Here is a 17,969-nt window from a genome sequence, read left to right on the forward strand (position 1 = left end):
AATGTGATCGGGACATCCCTAGTATCAAGATTATATCCATAGCATGATATTAGACTGGATATATCTGTTGTGATATGGCATAAGTGTTCTATATTAAAAAGGGTATCTTTGAACAAACTAAATGTTGCTCTTTATTAGGTTGACGTTTCGGCCACCAAATCAACATGTATTAGTCCGCGGACCCACATTTGAGAAGATACGCCAGGGACCCTGATAAGAGAGTATCTGCGGCTCTAGCAGTGATTTTCAACCATTTTCAATTTCAAGGACCCCCAGTTTGACATGCATTAGACTACAGACCCCCATTTAATGGCATTTCTATCTCTGGGACCCCAACTTATATTGTAAAATCACTGTCTGTCAACGGGTCCATTTAGTTCCATTTGCATGATCTGTACAAATGGAACTACCTCTGATTTAGCTAGGGACCCCCTGGTGTTTATGTGTGAGTAATAAATTCAGTAAATTAAATGCAATGTGGTGGGGGGGAAAAAATCAATACATCATGATTACATTTCACAGAAAAATCCACCATTGATAAAGTTACAGAAGGATTGATTGTTTTAAATTGATTGTAATTTTATTTCGACGACAGTCCTAAATGGGTTTAATTAATCAGTATACGATGAATTGTGAATTAATTATGAACATTTTCCTGTTCCCAGGGAAAGCCCACCCCGGGCGGAGGAGGAGGAGGAGGTAACCCCCCAGGCCCCAGTAACAACCACCCCCACCCAGGCCCCAGTAACAACCACCCCCACCCAGGCCCCGGTAACAACCACCCCCACCCCCACTCTCACCCCTACCACGGCCCCCCTCCGCCCCTCCAGAGCCACGGCCACGGGCCCCAGAACCCCGGTCCCAGCGGGGGGCACATGGAGCCCCCGGCGCCGCACCAGATCGGACCCCCTCACGGCAGACCTCCTCTCATGGCTCAAGGTACGATGACAGCATCTAACACAGTCTCGTCTCAAGGCTCAAGGCTCTCGCGTCTAATACTCCACGTACGTGGTCTGTGTTCGCAGTGCGATCCGAGTGATACTCCCTGTCACACTCTGCCTAGTGTGGGCAGTGTTTGGCCGAAAGGCAGATGTTGGAAAAATAGCTCAAAACCGGAAAAATGCTGAAAGCAATCACTAGTCCTTGATGCAGAGATGAAGTTGTCTTTTTTTATTCACCTTTCTACATATAACCAGACATTGACATGAAGAAAAGTAGAAAACCGAAAGTATTTACTCTCCTAACTGGACAAGGTCTTAGATTTCCACCTCAACAGTCCTTCAGACAGTGTAAGCACACCTAAGATTCCATGCGAGGAGAAAATAAGCTGTCTGCCGGCGTCTCTTACAGGTTTATAAGATGGCTGGTGGATGGAAATGAAGCTCCACCCTACGCTCCCTACTCTGGAGCCAACAATCAGTCAATCAATCAACAGTCACACAATAAAAAGTCGAACTAATATCACTCTGCAACAAAGAATAACTCAAACTTTAACACCGTTTTGTGAAATTCAGTGGCAGGGTGAACTGCCACACAATGCATGTTTGCCATGCACTGACCGTGTGTTTTCAGTGGCAGGGTAAACTACTAAATGTATGTTTGCCATGCACTGACCATGTGTTTTCAGTGGCAGGGTGAACTACTAAATGTATGTTTGCCATGCACTGACCGTGTGTTTTCAGTGGCAGGGTGAACTACTAAATGCATGTTTGCCATGCACTGACCGTGTGTTTTCAGTGGCAGGGTGAACTATACTAAATGCATGTTTGCCATGCACTGACCGTGTGTTTTCAGTGGCAGGGTGAACTACTAAATGCATGTTTGCCATGCACTGACCGTGTGTTTTCAGTGGCAGGGTGAACTACTAAATGCATGTTTGCCATGCACTGACCGTGTGTTTTCAGTGGCAGGGTGAACTACTAAATGCATGTTTGCCATGCACTGACCGTGTGTTTTCAGTGGCAGGGTGAACTACTAAATGCATGTTTGCCATGCACTGACCGTGTGTTTTCAGTGGCAGGGTGAACTACTAAATGCATGTTTGCCATGCACTGACCGTGTGTTTTCAGCAGTGTTGGGGAAGTTACTTTTAAAAAGTAAGGAATTATAGTTATCGTTACTTATCTAAAAAAGTAATTTGTTACTTTACTTTACATGGAATTATGAAAGTAACTACTTTACTTTACTTTTATATTATTATAATTATAATATAAAAAACGATTTAAAAGAAGGTTTTTTGTGATTAATTAATCTCAATTAATCGCATATCAATAGGCCTATTTGACCTGATCATCAGTGAGCTTTTTTTCGAATGGATTTCGATACGAGTGAATCAATGAATAGTGACTACATAAGCAGGCAATTAAAAAAGTAGTAATAATAATAGTGATAATAAAAAATATATGTAATTGGCCGCCGACCCACATCTGACAATATGTTGTTCCAGGGACCCCCAAAGATTTGAGTTAAAAACTTTAGCTCTGAAAGAATATATATATATATATATGCAAAGATCTGTGCCACATTTTCAAGATCTTTCAAAAACAGCAGATCTACAAGTGTGGTGCCGCGCTATATGAGCTTGTAATTTCAATAGCTATAACATAATCCTTAAAACACCAAAAGGGGTTCCCGAATGGAGTAATACAGGAATACTTGTCTTTCTTACTGCTCAACTTAGAATGTGAATGTAGTGCAGCACATGTGTTAAAGGTTCTAGTGTGGTGCGATTCATTATCTAACAGTTAAAGAGGTTTAGTGTGGTTAGCCAGCCGCAAGCTAAGCCGCAAGCCGTTGATCCTTTTAACAAAAAGGTTACGTTGTGACCTTGGCTGCCCTCCTCAGATTTACATCTAATTAAATATCCAAATGAGCGGGGTCTAGCTGTTGTCCCTTCCCTCTCCTCCTCATTTCACAGCATGCGCGCACGCACACACGCACGCACACACACACACACACACTCGCTCACACACGCATACACGCACGTACACACGCATGCGCAACACACACACACCCAGGCCCTGTTCCGTTTGCTGTTTGGGGTAACCGTGCGTTGGGGGGGAGGGGGAGGAAGCCCAGGAATGTTGTTTACAAAGCACCACTGGCCTCGTGAAAATACCCCATCTTCACACAGCGTAGAGAGAGAGAGAGAGAGAGAGAGAGAGAGAGGCCATCTGTCAGCAGTTAAGACTAGAGAGAGAGGAGGAGGGGGGGACGACACACCATGCAGTGGTGGAAAAATTGCTCAAATGTTTTACTTACAGTAAGTAAGAATATCAATACTGCGACATAGAAATAACTGTTACGTAAGTACAAGTCCGGAGTTCAAAATGTACTTGAGTAAAAGGCAAAAAGTATTGGCATCGGAATGCACTTCAAGATCTGCGAGCTCACAGTGTGTGGCGTCATGGCACACCGTCATGGCTCACAGTGTCATGGCTCACAGTGTGTGGTGTCATGGCACACCGCAAGCCTGTAGATCAGCTTCAAATGGCCAGTCAATTGTATATATGGCTGAAGAGGTTATACTGTATATGTTGTAGTAATAATCAAAATCTACAAAGAAACTATAGGTAAGATTGTTTTCAAATAAATGTGCCTCAAGTAAAAGTACTTGCAATTTTAAATACTTGTACTGGCAAGTACAAATACCTCAACATTGTACAACATTGTAGTAAATATAGTTCCTTTCCACCCCTGGGCAGGAAGCACAGAGCAGGGTCACTCACGCCCCCTGCTGTCTCCCACCTGACACTGCATGGTGATGTCATATTTAAGGCATCCTTACCGAGTGGAAAGTGGATTCGTTAGTATTCGGGTACACTGGCGTTATGAGACTTACACATTCAAGCAATAGAGCGTCGCAGTCCTGCCCCCTTTCATGACGACGCCAGGCCCAGGAAATAGTTCCCAATGCATTTTTCCCATAGACATTTCAAAACGTATTTATTTAAAGACCTTATAAGCGTCGTACAAAGCCAACTCTTGTCATGACTCATGACAAATCATGACAACAATATTTTGGACCAAACTAATAATTTCAAAGAAGAAAAACAACAAAAAAAAGTGTTTTCTTCTTCTTTCTAATTATTTGTTCAGCCCGGAAATAAATAAAACACCCAAGCCAACATACCTAGTGCAAAAAAAGAGCAGCACCTCAAAACCTACCTTCTTCTAAACTACTAATTTTATGTTTTGTTTTTTCACATTTCAAGTTTGCTTGTTGTTAAATGGTATCACAGATGCTGTTGTTTGAATATTGCAGGTCTCTGTTTGTGCCAGTACGAGCAGCAGTGACAAATACACCTTCTTGATTCTTATTTCAATTGACTTTTATATATCCTTATAATGTGGATCAAAAATGCCCTCAGTTTAGTTGTGTAGTCGGTTACACAAACGTTTAGATGTCAGTGAAATGAGTCCATTCACACAGAGCAGTCTACAAGTGCTGACCTCTCCCTGGGAGACGCAGAGAGGGAGCTAAACTGGGCCTGGCATCTTTGCAGGGCTTACAGACATGGAGCAGTGTCTCCCCCTCTGCCCCATGCCAAGAGGCACTGGGCTGGGCCTCCCTCTCTGCCCCATGCCAAGAGGCACTGGGCTGGGCCAACTTTTAAACAGGTAATAGTAGCACCCTCTCTCTCTCTCGCTGTCCCCTGCCCAGCTGAGGCAAGCCCTGCCTGGCGTTTTCCCTCAGCTCCTCGCAGAGCTGGCACATTAAGCTCCAAAACAACAAACATAATACTTGATTTTTTTTTTTATTATTGGCTGGGTCTGTAACCAACAGAACACTTCCAGTGGAAGCTCAGAAACTTGTTTAACTTGCCTTCAAATTGCCGTCCCTGATTATGTGGGACATGTCTTTATATAGGCGACACATGTCACATAGATCTGCTATGTTGGTATTGAGCTTCTAATATTTTATGTGGTTAAAATCAGCAGGATAAAATGAGTTTATGCTATGTGGCATTTGAACCTGCTCCGCAACACAAGGGAAAATAGTGCCACCTTATAGTTATAAATAGATGGCATGCAGTAGCTCGCCAACTCGGACGGCTCTGCAGGGAATATTTGATTTCTTGTGTCTCCATGTGAAGTTTCAGGGCAGCGTTATAGTTATGAGTCAGTCAACAAGCACAATTTATGTTGTGTATAGTGTGTCAGTGTGATGACTGTGAGCAATGATCAATGCGACCATATTAACACCCATCACACTTTCTCTTCACTAGCTAAGATTGTACTGACCGGTGACTTTTATAAATGTATCCCATGCACTCCCCCAATGCATACTGTCCTATGTTGGCCCTGGCCTGCTGTAACGCCTCAATTCATCTTCAGGGATTCATATATATCATCTCATCTGATCATCTCACGTTACATTTTAAACATGCTGGTCCCACGTGAGCCAAGGGCAGTCTTTATCGTCGTGTTAGTGAAGTTGCGGACATCGCCGTACGTGCATGTCGTTGCTTGTACCTGCCTGAGGAGTGGCAATATAAACCTTAATACGGGGAAGCAGCTTTTTGCTTCTATGGGCCGTCGGCATGGAACAAACTCCCACTGTACCTTCGTCAGGCAGCCTCTGTAGACATTTTTAAAGCTCAGCTCAAGACCCACTTCTACAACATTGCTTTTAATTGAGTTTGAATTTGCACGTTCCCACCCTGCCCTGACTGATTTGCTGCATGTGGTGTTTTTATTATAACTTTATTTGTTTTTATTTATTTTTATTTATTTTATGTTCTTATATTAAATTTTGTTCTTTGCCATTGTTTTATAATTTTAACTACTTATGTTTTATTGTATTCTATTTTTGCCCTGTGAAGCACTTTGCGCTACATTTATGTATGAAAGGTGCTATACAAATAACGTTTATTATTATTATTATTATTATTATATAAATGTATCGGTTTGAGACACCAGTGAGCAACTAGCCTGGGCACCATTTCACTTCGGTATATGATCTGGCGGCAACTTCCTTTTCCCCCTCAATAAAAGCTACATAGTGGAAGATTTAAGGTCGATTTTTTCGCCGTTAACTTCAAGTCATGATGCAGAGAACCTTTTTGGCATGGAAGTACCTTAGGATCATAGGAAAAGATTTATCCAAAGACACAAGCTGCATTACCTTTCATTTCTGAATTGTACACCTTTTTCAAAATGGCCGCCACCATTTACAGCAATACAGCATAGCCCGTATCTTTGCTTCTGTTAGAGCTATAATAATAATATTGGTGCCAAAGTATACATTTTTAGGGTCAAGGAATCCAATTAAATAGATTTCAAGACTAAAAAATCTAAAAGTTTTCTCGTTACCATGACAACGGGGGTAAAATATGCACATTTCATTCGAAAACATACGTTTTAACAGGGTAACTTTACCCCCCCTTATCCACTAAAACTTTCATTTAGTTTCCTCTTTGGCTTGGAAGTACCTTAGGGTCATAGGAAAAGATTTATCCAAAGACACAAGCTGCATCACCTTTCATTTCTGAATTATACACCTTTTTCAAAATGGCCGCCACCATTTACAGCAATACAGCATAGCCCGTATCTTTGCTTCTGTTAGAGCTATAATAATAATATTGGTGCCAAAGTATACATTTTTAGGGTCAAGGAATCCAATTAAATAGATTTCAAGACTAAACAAATCTAAAAGTTTTCTCGTTACCATGACAACGGGGGTAAAATATGCACATTTCATTCGAAAACATAAGTTTTAACAGGGTAACTTTACCCCCCCTTATCCACTAAAACTTTCATTTAGCTTCCTCTTTGGCTTGGAAGTACCTTAGGCCCTAAGGCTTAGGGTCATAGGAAAAGATTTATCCAAAGACACCAGCTGCATCACCTTTCATTTCTGAATTATACACCTTTTTCAAAATGGCCGCCACCATTTACAGCAATACAGCATAGCCCGTATCTTTGCTTCTGTTAGAGCTATAATAATAATATTGGTGCCAAAGTATACATTTTTAGGGTCAAGGAATCCAATTAAATAGATTTCAAGACTTAAAAAAATTAAAAGTTTTCTCGTTTTTATGACAACGGGGGTAAAATATGCACATTTCATTCGAAAAGTTGGTTTTAACACGGTAACTTTACCCCCCCTTATCCACTAAAACTTTCATTTAGTTTCCTCTTTGGCTTGGAAGTACCTTAGGGTCATAGGAAAAGATTTATCCAAAGACACAAGCTGCATTACCTTTCATTTCTGAATTATACACCTTTTTCAAAATGGCCGCCACCATTTACAGCAATACAGCATAGCCCGTATCTTTGCTTCTGTTAGAGCTATAATAATAATATAAGGGTCAATACCATGACAATGGGGTTGCAAATCCTATTCACATAATGTATACAAGACAAGTATTTGCAGAGAGCCATGTATGCTCTGACATGCAGCATTTTCAAGGTGCCTTACATGGGGCCCTGTATGGGGCACCTGTTGTGGGGGATTCTGTAGTCTTACTGGGGGTCTTCAATGCACGTGGGCAATGAGACACTTGGGAGTGGCGTGTTTGGGAGGAACGATCTCCCTGATCTGAACCCGAGTGGTGGCTTGTTATTGGACTTCTGTGCCTATCATGGGCTGACCATAACAGTTATGGTCAGTATATGTTATCCCAGGAGACTCGGGACAGCCAGTTAAGCAACTCCACAGTGGAAAAGCCCCAGAGGTTGGTGAGATCCGTCGAGAAATGCTGAAGGCTCTGGGTGTTGAGGGGATTGGTTGACACTTGACACATATTTTCAACATAGGGACAGATAGGGTGAGAAGTTCAGTCATGCTTATTCTTTTGGAAAGGAGCCATCTTAGGTGGTTCGGGCATCTGGTTAGGATGCTTATCGGGCATCTCCCTTTAGGGAGGTCCTCGATGCACGTCCCACTGGGAGGAGACCCCTGGGAAGACCAAGGATGAGATGGAGGGATTACAACCATTAATTGGCCTTGGAACGCCTCTGAATCCCCCAGGAGGAAGTTACTAATGTTGCTCTGGAGAGGGAAGTCTGTAGCTCTGGTGGAGCTGTTGCCCCTATGACCTGAAAGGGAAGGATTTCGAGACGCAGTCGTGGAGGAGAGGGTACGCTTCGGGGAGCTAAGGGTTGCTTCACTGCTTTTTGCAGATTATGTTGTCGAGTGTGTGGTGGCCATAGGAAGAGGATCAGCATCTCCAAATCTGAGGCCATGGTACTCAGCAGGGGCGGTATTGCAGTCGCTGTACCGCACTGTTGTGACAAAAAGAGAGTTGAGCCAGAAGGCAAAGCTCTGTCTACCGAGCAATCTTCGTTCCTACTCTCACCTATGGCCATGAAGTGTGGGTCATGACCGAAAAGAATAAGGTCACGAATACAAGCGGCCGAAATGAGTTTTCTTCGACGGGTGGCTGGCATCTCCCTTAGAGATAGGGTGAGAAGTTCAGTCACACGAGAGAGACTCGGAGTAGAACCGCTGCTCCTTCGCCTTCGGAGTCAGCTGGGGTGGTTCGCGCATCTGGTTAGGATGCCTCTCGGCCGCCTCCCTAGGGAGGTCCTCGACACACGTCCCACTGGGAAGAGACCCCGGAGCAGACCAAGGCGCAGTTGGAGGAAATACATCGACTCACAGGCCTTGGAACGTCTCAGAATCCCCCAGGAGGAAGTCACTAATGTTGCTCTGGAGAGGGAAGTCTGGAGCTCTCTGGTGGAGCTGTTGCCCCCGCGACCCGACTACGGATAAGCGGTTGAAGATGGATGGTGACGGTAATGAGAAAAACATTGGTTTTTTTAGCGGCGCTCCTATATGCACAGCTTTGTGTGTACGTGTGTGCATGAGCACGGAATGTGCTCAGCTGATTGGCTGATGATGTATGATGATATGAGTGGAAATGAGCAAAATTTTATAACAGAAGCAAAAACATTAGATCTGCTGTATTATTGTAAATGGTGGCGGCCATTTTCAAAATGTGTATATTTCGTAAATGAAGGGTGATGCAACTCGTCTCTTTGGATAAATCTTTTCCAATTGCCCTAAGGCACTTCCATGCCAAAGGGAAAACTAAATAAAAGTTTTAGGGGTGAGGGGTGGAAAGTTACCCTGTTAAAACGTATTTTACGATTTAAATTTGCATATTTAACAGCTATTGTCATGGTAACGAGAAAACTATTGGGTTTTTTATTCTTGAAATCCATTTAATTGGATTCCTTGACCCTAAAAATTTATACTTTGGCACCAATATTATTCTGCTCTAACAGAAGCAAAGATACGGGCTATGCTGTATTGCTGTAAATGGTGGCGGCCATTTTGAAAAAGGTGTATAATTCAGAAATGAAAGGTGATGCAGCTTGTGTCTTTGGATAAATCTTTTCCTATGACCCTAAGGTACTTCCAAGCCAAAGAGGAAACTAAATGAAAGTTTTAGTGGATAAGGGGGGGTAAAGTTACCCTGTTAAAACGTATGTTTTCGAATGAAATGTGCATATTTTACCCCCGTTGTCATGGTAACGAGAAAACTTTTAGATTTTTTAGTCTTGAAATCTATTTAATTGGATTCCTTGACCCTAAAAATGTATACTTTGGCACCAATATTATTATTATAGCTCTAACAGAAGCAAAGATACGGGCTATGCTGTATTGCTGTAAATGGTGGCGGCCATTTTGAAAAAGGTGTATAATTCAGAAATGAAAGGTGATGCAGCTTGTGTCTTTGGATAAATCTTTTCCTATGACCCTAAGGTACTTCCAAGCCAAAGAGGAAACTAAATGAAAGTTTTAGTGGATAAGGGGGGGTAAAGTTACCCTGTTAAAACGTATGTTTTCGAATGAAATGTGCATATTTTACCCCCGTTGTCATGGTAACGAGAAAACTTTTAGATTTTTTAGTCTTGAAATCTATTTAATTGGATTCCTTGACCCTAAAAATGTATACTTTGGCACCAATATTATTATTATAGCTCTAACAGAAGCAAAGATACGGGCTATGCTGTATTGCTGTAAATGGTGGCGGCCATTTTGAAAAAGGTGTATAATTCAGAAATGAAAGGTGATGCAGCTGGTGTCTTTGGATAAATCTTTTCCTATGACCCTAAGCCTTAGGGCCTAAGGTACTTCCAAGCCAAAGAGGAAGCTAAATGAAAGTTTTAGTGGATAAGGGGGGGTAAAGTTACCCTGTTAAAACTTATGTTTTCGAATGAAATGTGCATATTTTACCCCCGTTGTCATGGTAACGAGAAAACTTTTAGATTTGTTTAGTCTTGAAATCTATTTAATTGGATTCCTTGACCCTAAAAATGTATACTTTGGCACCAATATTATTATTATAGCTCTAACAGAAGCAAAGATACGGGCTATGCTGTATTGCTGTAAATGGTGGCGGCCATTTTGAAAAAGGTGTATAATTCAGAAATGAAAGGTGATGCAGCTTGTGTCTTTGGATAAATCTTTTCCTATGACCCTAAGGTACTTCCAAGCCAAAGAGGAAACTAAATGAAAGTTTTAGTGGATAAGGGGGGGTAAAGTTACCCTGTTAAAACGTATGTTTTCGAATGAAATGTGCATATTTTGCCCCCGTTGTCATGGTAACGAGAAAACTTTTTGATTTTTTAGTCTTGAAATCTATTTAATTGGATTCCTTGACCCTAAAAATGTATACTTTGGCACCAATATTATTATTATAGCTCTAACAGAAGCAAAGATATGGGGTATGGTGTAATAGTGGGTTATTGTCGGCGGCCATTTTGAAAAACATGTATATTTCATAAATGAAGGGTGATGCAGCTTGTGTCTTTGGATAAATCTTTTAGTATGACCCTAAGGTAATTCCATACCAAAGGGTTTCTCTGCATCATGACTTGAAGTCAAACGTGTCTTAAATCTTCCACTAACAGGCTACGAGAGCTTTTATTGGAAGCATTAAACTCGCATTATAATTCGAGTTGGAAGCATTAAGACCCATTTTATTAACCCTCAATGGCTTCCTTTGTGCAAAATAACGTCATTGTAAAAAGATTCTATTTACAATGAGATGCGGACGGGACCTGGTGCTTGGACCAGTAGGACTACAAAATGACAGCAGACACCCCATTTTGGAAAGAACTTAATTGGGCCCCTTCCCTACTTACTTTACATGTGTTACAGATGAGACTAATTGAGGAGGCTCTGTTCCATTCTGGTCAAACAGAGTTGGGGTGCTGCTGTTGTGCATGACATGTTGGCTCACTGGAAACACTCTGCTACACCAGTGGGTCACAGAGTGTCTTGAGTGGGTTCTATAAATAAAAAGTACCACTGTACACTAAATGTGCGTAACAGAGCCTTACTTAGTATCACCGGTAACACCTGTGAAGGAAGTAGGGAAGGGGCTCTAACGTAGGAAGAGTTAGTATGAGCCCATCGGAGCCTCTCCCTCACTGCTAACGGCGGTTGTCGTTGTGGCGTCTCGTTCCAGGCTGGGGAGAGCTGTCCAGCGCCCATACCAAACCAGAGGGCTGGGGAGAGCTGTCCAGCACCCATACCAAACCAGAGGGGGGGTCGTGGGGCGAGCCCGCGCCCCCACCCGTCAGCGTGGACAACGGGACGGCGGCCTGGGGCAAGTCCTCGACCGGGGCGAGCTGCGGAGGCTGGAGCGACAACGGGCCTGACTGTGGGGCGGGGGGCTACGGCAGGGGAAACCCCCCGCCCATGGGACCCCCGGCTTGTAAAAGTGGTGAGTAGCTGTAAGGAGAGTCCACACACGACACGGCGACATGAAACAAAGGCTGTTCATCGACTAGGGCGTATCCCTCATACACTGACTAGACTAAAGGCCTGTTCATACTCCAGTTTTAGGTGATAACTTAAGGTGACCACCGGAAACTACAACATGGCGTCACTGAGCCGTGGTGGTAAGCGACTCACCGCTCACCCAAACACATCCCTCTGTTTTTTACTAACCACTGTTTCGGTGGTTACCTGAAACTGGAGTATGAATAGGCCGTTCCTGAACTTTTCAAGCTGTGACCACCAAAAATAATGATATATATTTTGGGGGTTGTAATTCTTTTTTTCCCCTGTCCAGCAGTGAAACCTATGCAAGAGGGCTGGGGAGGAGGAGGAGGAGGAGGAGGAGGAGGAGGTGGAGAGGAGCTCCAGTGGGACGCTGCAGACGACGGAGACATGTGGAGCAGCACCTCCTCCTCGCAGGAGAACAACAGCTCCTGCAACTCCTCCTGGAGCAACGCCAACAAGAAGCTCCCACAGAAGGTGGGCATCGGCGTCGTTTGCTTTGGCCACGCACAAAATGTCACGCGAGACAAAACATTCACTGTGCTTAGTTTCAACCCAAGAAGGTGTTACATGCTTCATACCAAAGCCTACACGGGTTGTGCAACGACGCGCTGTGATTGGCCAGCCGCTGTGATTGACAGCCTAAAGCTAACCCTAACCCTGACCTTAACCTCAGTAAAACTATACCTAAACTTAACCCTAACCCTAACCTCATTAAACGTAACATGCCCGGGGGCGTGGTTATAAGCACAACCCCGTGTGGGATTTAGCATGTCGCGTCAAGGAGGGGTTCCCTCTCGCCCTAGCGGTAGATGTTTAGTGTCCCGTGCGGGAGACCCGGGTTCGTTCACATCTAAGTTTACAACATTATTCGATTTCGCCTCTGGCTGTGTCTCCGGTAGACTCTCATCTCATGCCGGTCTTCAAATCATCGGCTTAGGAATGCGACAAAAACAAAAAGCATAGTGAAGTCATGGGGCGTGTGAACTACTCCTATTAAACATGACCATGCACCAGAGCTGATGTCCTCCTCCCCTCACAGGTGAAGGTTCCAGGGAAACAGCAGCAGGAGGAAGCCTGGATGATGAACCGCCTCATCAAACAGCTGACTGACATGGGCTTCCCTGTGAGTCCACACACACACACACACACACACACACACACACACACATGGGCTTCCCTGTGAGTCCACACACCTGACACACACAGCACTTCATGCATCCTTTTACATAATGTCACTGTTGTGCAGAAACCTCTAATCTCCATGTTCAAACCTTTAGAGTTGCTCCGGGTAAAATCTTGATCATACGTACTACAGTGTCGCACAAAAAACATGAAAAGTAGCAGATCCACAAGCTGGCATCGTGGCACAAAGCGACACGTTTCAAGTTTGAATTTCAACCTGCAAATAACCGTTTCCACCCGACAGAGTATGTTTACGGGCATACCCGTTCTAGATGAGGCACGCGCCACTTTGCCTTTCTTCCCGAGCTCCTTTTTGAGGGGCTCTAGCCCCTCCTATTTTCAGCTATTAGTGTAGACTTTCGTCGTACACAAACTCGATTTTTCCAAGACCATTTTACGTCTGATGAATTGAAAAGGGTTGACCCTATTGTAAACAAGTGTAATATGCTTTATGCTGTCGTCGACGGTTAACATCTTTTTTGTTGTATTGAGTTGTGCGTTTGAATTAATGTACCTGTTAACCCATTCTGACCAGGAACCCATTTTGGTGTCGACATCATGTTATGCTTTAGCTATTGAAAAATAGCAGATCTACAAGCTCATAGCGCGCCACCGAGTGGCGCGCTACGAGCTTGTAGGTCTGCTATTTTTGAAAAATCGAAGAACGACTGACATTTTTTAGAATCTGATCTCAGGTCAGAATGGGTCAATCAGACCAGTGTGTGTCCAGTGGAAACCTCGTATGAATCTGATCTCAGGTCAGAATGGGTTAATAAATACTTAAATCAATAGATCAATCAATCAATCAATCAATCAAACGATGTGCTCCTCCAGAGGGACCCAGCGGAGGACGCGCTGAAGAGCAACAACATGAACCTGGACGCGGCCATGAGCTTCCTGCTGGAGAAGAAGAACACGGACTACAGCAACAAGAGCATGGGCGGCTGCCCCCCGCCGCGACCCCCCCTCCTCTCTAAAGACCCCAACGCCGACCCCCGCTCGCCCTTCATGGATAAGGTGATCAGTCACAGCACGCCACGTTTTCCTTTTGTCTTGTTTTTTTTTTAGGGGCTCTTAAGCCCCCTCCTATGTTCAGCTATATTAGCGTAGACGACGTCGTACACAAACGTAAATTCCCATTGACAATGAATGGAGAATTTTACGTCATAGTGTCTGAGCAAATAGGCATATTATCTATTTTATGTCATGATGATAAGAGAGCCCCTCACTTCACACGGGTGTGATTATTATTATTTTTTTAGTTTTGAGCTTTTTTCTATTCTCTGGTCCTCCTCAGATGCAGGGTGGAATGTTTTAATGTATCTATTCTCTGGTCCCTCAGATGCAGGGTGGAATGTTTCAATGCATCTATTCTCTGGTCCTCCTCAGATGCAGGGTGGAATGTTTTAATGCATCTATTCTCTGGTCCCTCAGATGCAGGGTGGAATGTTTGAATGCATCTATTCTCTGGTCCTCCTCAGATGCAGGGTGGAATGTTTTAATGCATCTATTCTCTGGTCCCTCAGATGCAGGGTGGAATGTTTCAATGCATCTATTCTCTGGTCCCTCAGATGCAGGGTGGAATGTTTGAATGCATCTATTCTCTGGTCCTCCTCAGATGCAGGGTGGAATGTTTTAATGCATCTATTCTCTGGTCCCTCAGATGCAGGGTGGAATGTTTTAATGCATCTATTCTCTGGTCCTCCTCAGATGCAGGGTGGAATGTTTTAATGCATCTATTCTCTGGTCCCTCAGATGCAGGGTGGAATGTTTGAATGCATCTATTCTCTGGTCCTCCTCAGATGCAGGGTGGAATGTTTGAATGCATCTATTCTCTGGTCCTCCTCAGATGCAGGGTGGAATGTTTTAATGCATCTATTCTCTGGTCCTCCTCAGATGCAGGGTGGAATGTTTTAATGCATCTATTCTCTGGTCCTCCTCAGATGCAGGGTGGAATGTTTTAATGCATCTATTCTCTGGTCCTCTCAGATGCAGGGTGGAATGTTTTAATGCATCTATTCTCTGGTCCTCCTCAGATGCAGGGTGGAATGTTTTAATGCATCTATTCTCTGGTCCTCCTCAGATGCAGGGTGGAATGTTTTAATGCATCTATTCTCTGGTCCTCCTCAGATGCAGGGTGGAATGTTTTAATGCATCTATTCTCTGGTCCTCCTCAGATGCAGGGTGGAATGTTTTAATGCATCTATTCTCTGGTCCCTCAGATGCAGGGTGGAATGTTTTAATGCATCTATTCTCTGGTCCCTCAGATGCAGGGTGGAATGTTTTAATGCATCTATTCTCTGGTCCTCCTCAGATGCAGGGTGGAATGTTTTAATACATCTATTCTCTGGTCCCTCAGATGCAGGGTGGAATGTTTTAATGCATCTATTCTCTGGTCCTCCTCAGATGCAGGGTGGAATGTTTTAATGCATCTATTCTCTGGTCCTCCTCAGATGCAGGGTGGAATGTTTTAATACATCTATTCTCTGGTCCCTCAGATGCAGGGTGGAATGTTTTAATGCATCTATTCTCTGGTCCCTCAGATGCAGGGTGGAATGTTTTAATGCATCTATTCTCTGGTCCCTCAGATGCAGGGTGGAATGTTTGAATGCATCTATTCTCTGGTCCCTCAGATGCAGGGTGGAATGTTTTAATGCATCTATTCTCTGGTCCCTCAGATGCAGGGTGGAATGTTTTAATGCATCTATTCTCTGGTCCCTCAGATGCAGGGTGGGATGTTTTAATGCATCTATTCTCTGGTCCTCCTCAGATGCAGGGTGGAATGTTTAATGCATCTATTCTCTGGTCCCTCAGATGCAGGGTGGGATGTTTTAATGCATCTATTCTCTGGTCCTCCTCAGATGCAGGGTGGGATGTTTTAATGCATCTATTCTCTGGTCCCTCAGATGCAGGGTGGAATGTTTGGCAGCAGCAGTGCAGCAGCAGCACAGGTCCGTCTCGCCATGCAGCATCAGCACGCTGCGCCTCCTCCTCAGCCACCAGTGCCACCTCCTCACGGCTCCTCCTCCTCTCAGCCTAACCTACGCACCGCCTCCTCGCAAGTGCCTCAGTTTCTCTCCCCTCAGGTAAACATTCATTCATTCATTCAGGTTTTTATTTATTCTCGAAATTACACTGAGTAATCAAACTCATTTTCAGTGCCGTCGAGTAATACTATCACATAGAAAAACATCACAATACATCAGAAGATCAAGAAAATAAAAGGTATACATGTACAATAAAAAGCTAAAACAAATTTCAAAATGATCTGAAAACAGTTACACAGTGTGGGTGTCTGTGTGCTCACCAAGGTTTTAAAACGATGCAAACCCCAATGTGGTTTGAATGTCTTCCGTAGGTCGTTCCATGTGTTGGGGCCACAGAAGCTAAAGGGAGATTTACCTAGTAGTTCAGAGTTAACTTTTGGTACCTTGAATTTGGGGAAATTGACTTGACCGGGTGTGGTGGTTCAGAGTCCCATTTCAGGAAAGATGAGATGTATTTAGCATAGCTTTATACAAGAACAGATGCCAATGCAGTTCTCCTCTCTCTCTGTCAGGGAAACACGCCCGCACACACGCATGCACGTCCGCACACACGCATGCACGTCCGCACACACGCATGCACGTCCACACACACACACGCAAACAAATGGGATGCAGATGCAGTATAGGTGTCAGTAGTTTGGCAAACCTTTCTTGTCTCTGTGTGATGTTGTCCACTGTGTGATGCAGGTTCAAGCACAGCTCTTACAGTTTGCAGCAAAAAACATTGGTCTGAATCCTGCACTTTTAACCTCACCAATTAACCCTCAACACATGACCCTCCTGAACCAACTGTACCAGCTGCAACTGGTGAGTTCTGTCGGTCTGTCCGTTAAATCGACCACTTAGCGCCGATGCCTGTGTTGAATCCAGCGTGTTTAGTTTGATCTCCTTAACGCATGTTGTTTGTCTCGGCAGGCGTACCAGCGTTTACAGATTCAGCAGCAGATGTTGCAGGCGCAGCGCAACGTTTCTGGCCCCATTCGGCAACAAGAGCAGCAAGTGAGTGTCCCTCACGAGCCGTGTCTTCTTCTCGCAGGAAATAGCGCAGATCTGCAAGCCACGCGTGATCTACATTACGAGCTCACAACACACACACACACACACCGCGACACGTCGTATATCTGCTGTTTCCGACACGGAGCCACCGCTGTACGGAAGAAGTATAAAACGGGCATCCATACCGAGCACGATAATGTGAGCATCCTCGGCACACAGACATACCAAGCACGATAATGTGAGCATCCTCGGCACACAGACATACCAAGCACGATAATGTGAGCATCCTCGGCACACAGACATACCAAGCACGATAATGTGAGCATCCTCGGCACACAGACAAACGATAACGTCCTGTAAACACAGTGGCACCGAGGACACATGCTGCACAGTCTAACCAGACTGTGGCCTTCTGGTTGGAGTGTCCGCCCTGAAACTGGGAGGTCGCGGGTTCGATCCCCGGCCCGGGTCATACCAAAGACTGTAAAAATGGGACCCCAATGCATCCCTGCTTGGCACTCAGCATCAAAGGGTTGGATTGGGGGGGTCAAATCAACTAATCAAATGATGATTCCCGAGCGCGCCACGGCTGCAGCTCACCGCTCCTTGGCAGCGGCTCACTGCGCCAAGAGCTGGGTCAAATGCGGAGAACAAATTTCACTGCGGTAACGTGCGTGACAAATAGTACGACTTTGACTCGTCTTTGAGTCCAGTAGTCGGTAGTCCTGTCGCCTCACAGCTAGAAGGTCCTGGGTTTGATTCCTGCCGGGGACGCTGTGGGTACCGCGGGGGGGGGGGGGAAGAAAGACCATTACTGTGCTAAGCGTAATCAACAAATTTCACTCTAAGAAGTTAAGAACTGATCGAACATTGGCCAAGTCAAATCATAATCACAAAGAGTCAGAATGTTGCAGAATGTCACAAGCTCAGATATTCTATATGTGGGCTCAGACTGCATACATGCATCCATAAGCAGTACGTTCAGCACACTCCCACCA

General features: G+C 44.4%; 1 protein-coding gene across 1 annotated transcript in view; it reads left to right on the top strand.

Annotated features, from left to right (window-relative positions):
- The window catches only part of LOC308324433 (uncharacterized protein), a 90,510-nt gene that overhangs the window by 59,431 nt on the left and 13,110 nt on the right, over window positions 1–17,969 (top strand). Inside the window, exons 13-20 of the mRNA XM_080776480.1 lie at window positions 666–939; window positions 11,427–11,684; window positions 12,036–12,220; window positions 12,786–12,869; window positions 13,763–13,945; window positions 15,835–16,014; window positions 16,663–16,782; window positions 16,891–16,974. Of these exons, the coding sequence (XP_080632606.1) occupies window positions 666–939; window positions 11,427–11,684; window positions 12,036–12,220; window positions 12,786–12,869; window positions 13,763–13,945; window positions 15,835–16,014; window positions 16,663–16,782; window positions 16,891–16,974 (1,368 nt within the window). The remainder of the gene's footprint in view (window positions 1–665; window positions 940–11,426; window positions 11,685–12,035; window positions 12,221–12,785; window positions 12,870–13,762; window positions 13,946–15,834; window positions 16,015–16,662; window positions 16,783–16,890; window positions 16,975–17,969) is intronic.

This window comes from Protomyctophum bolini (assembly GCF_963924005.1).
Source record: "Protomyctophum bolini genome assembly, chromosome: 11".
Classification (NCBI taxonomy): Eukaryota; Metazoa; Chordata; class Actinopteri; order Myctophiformes; family Myctophidae; genus Protomyctophum; species Protomyctophum bolini.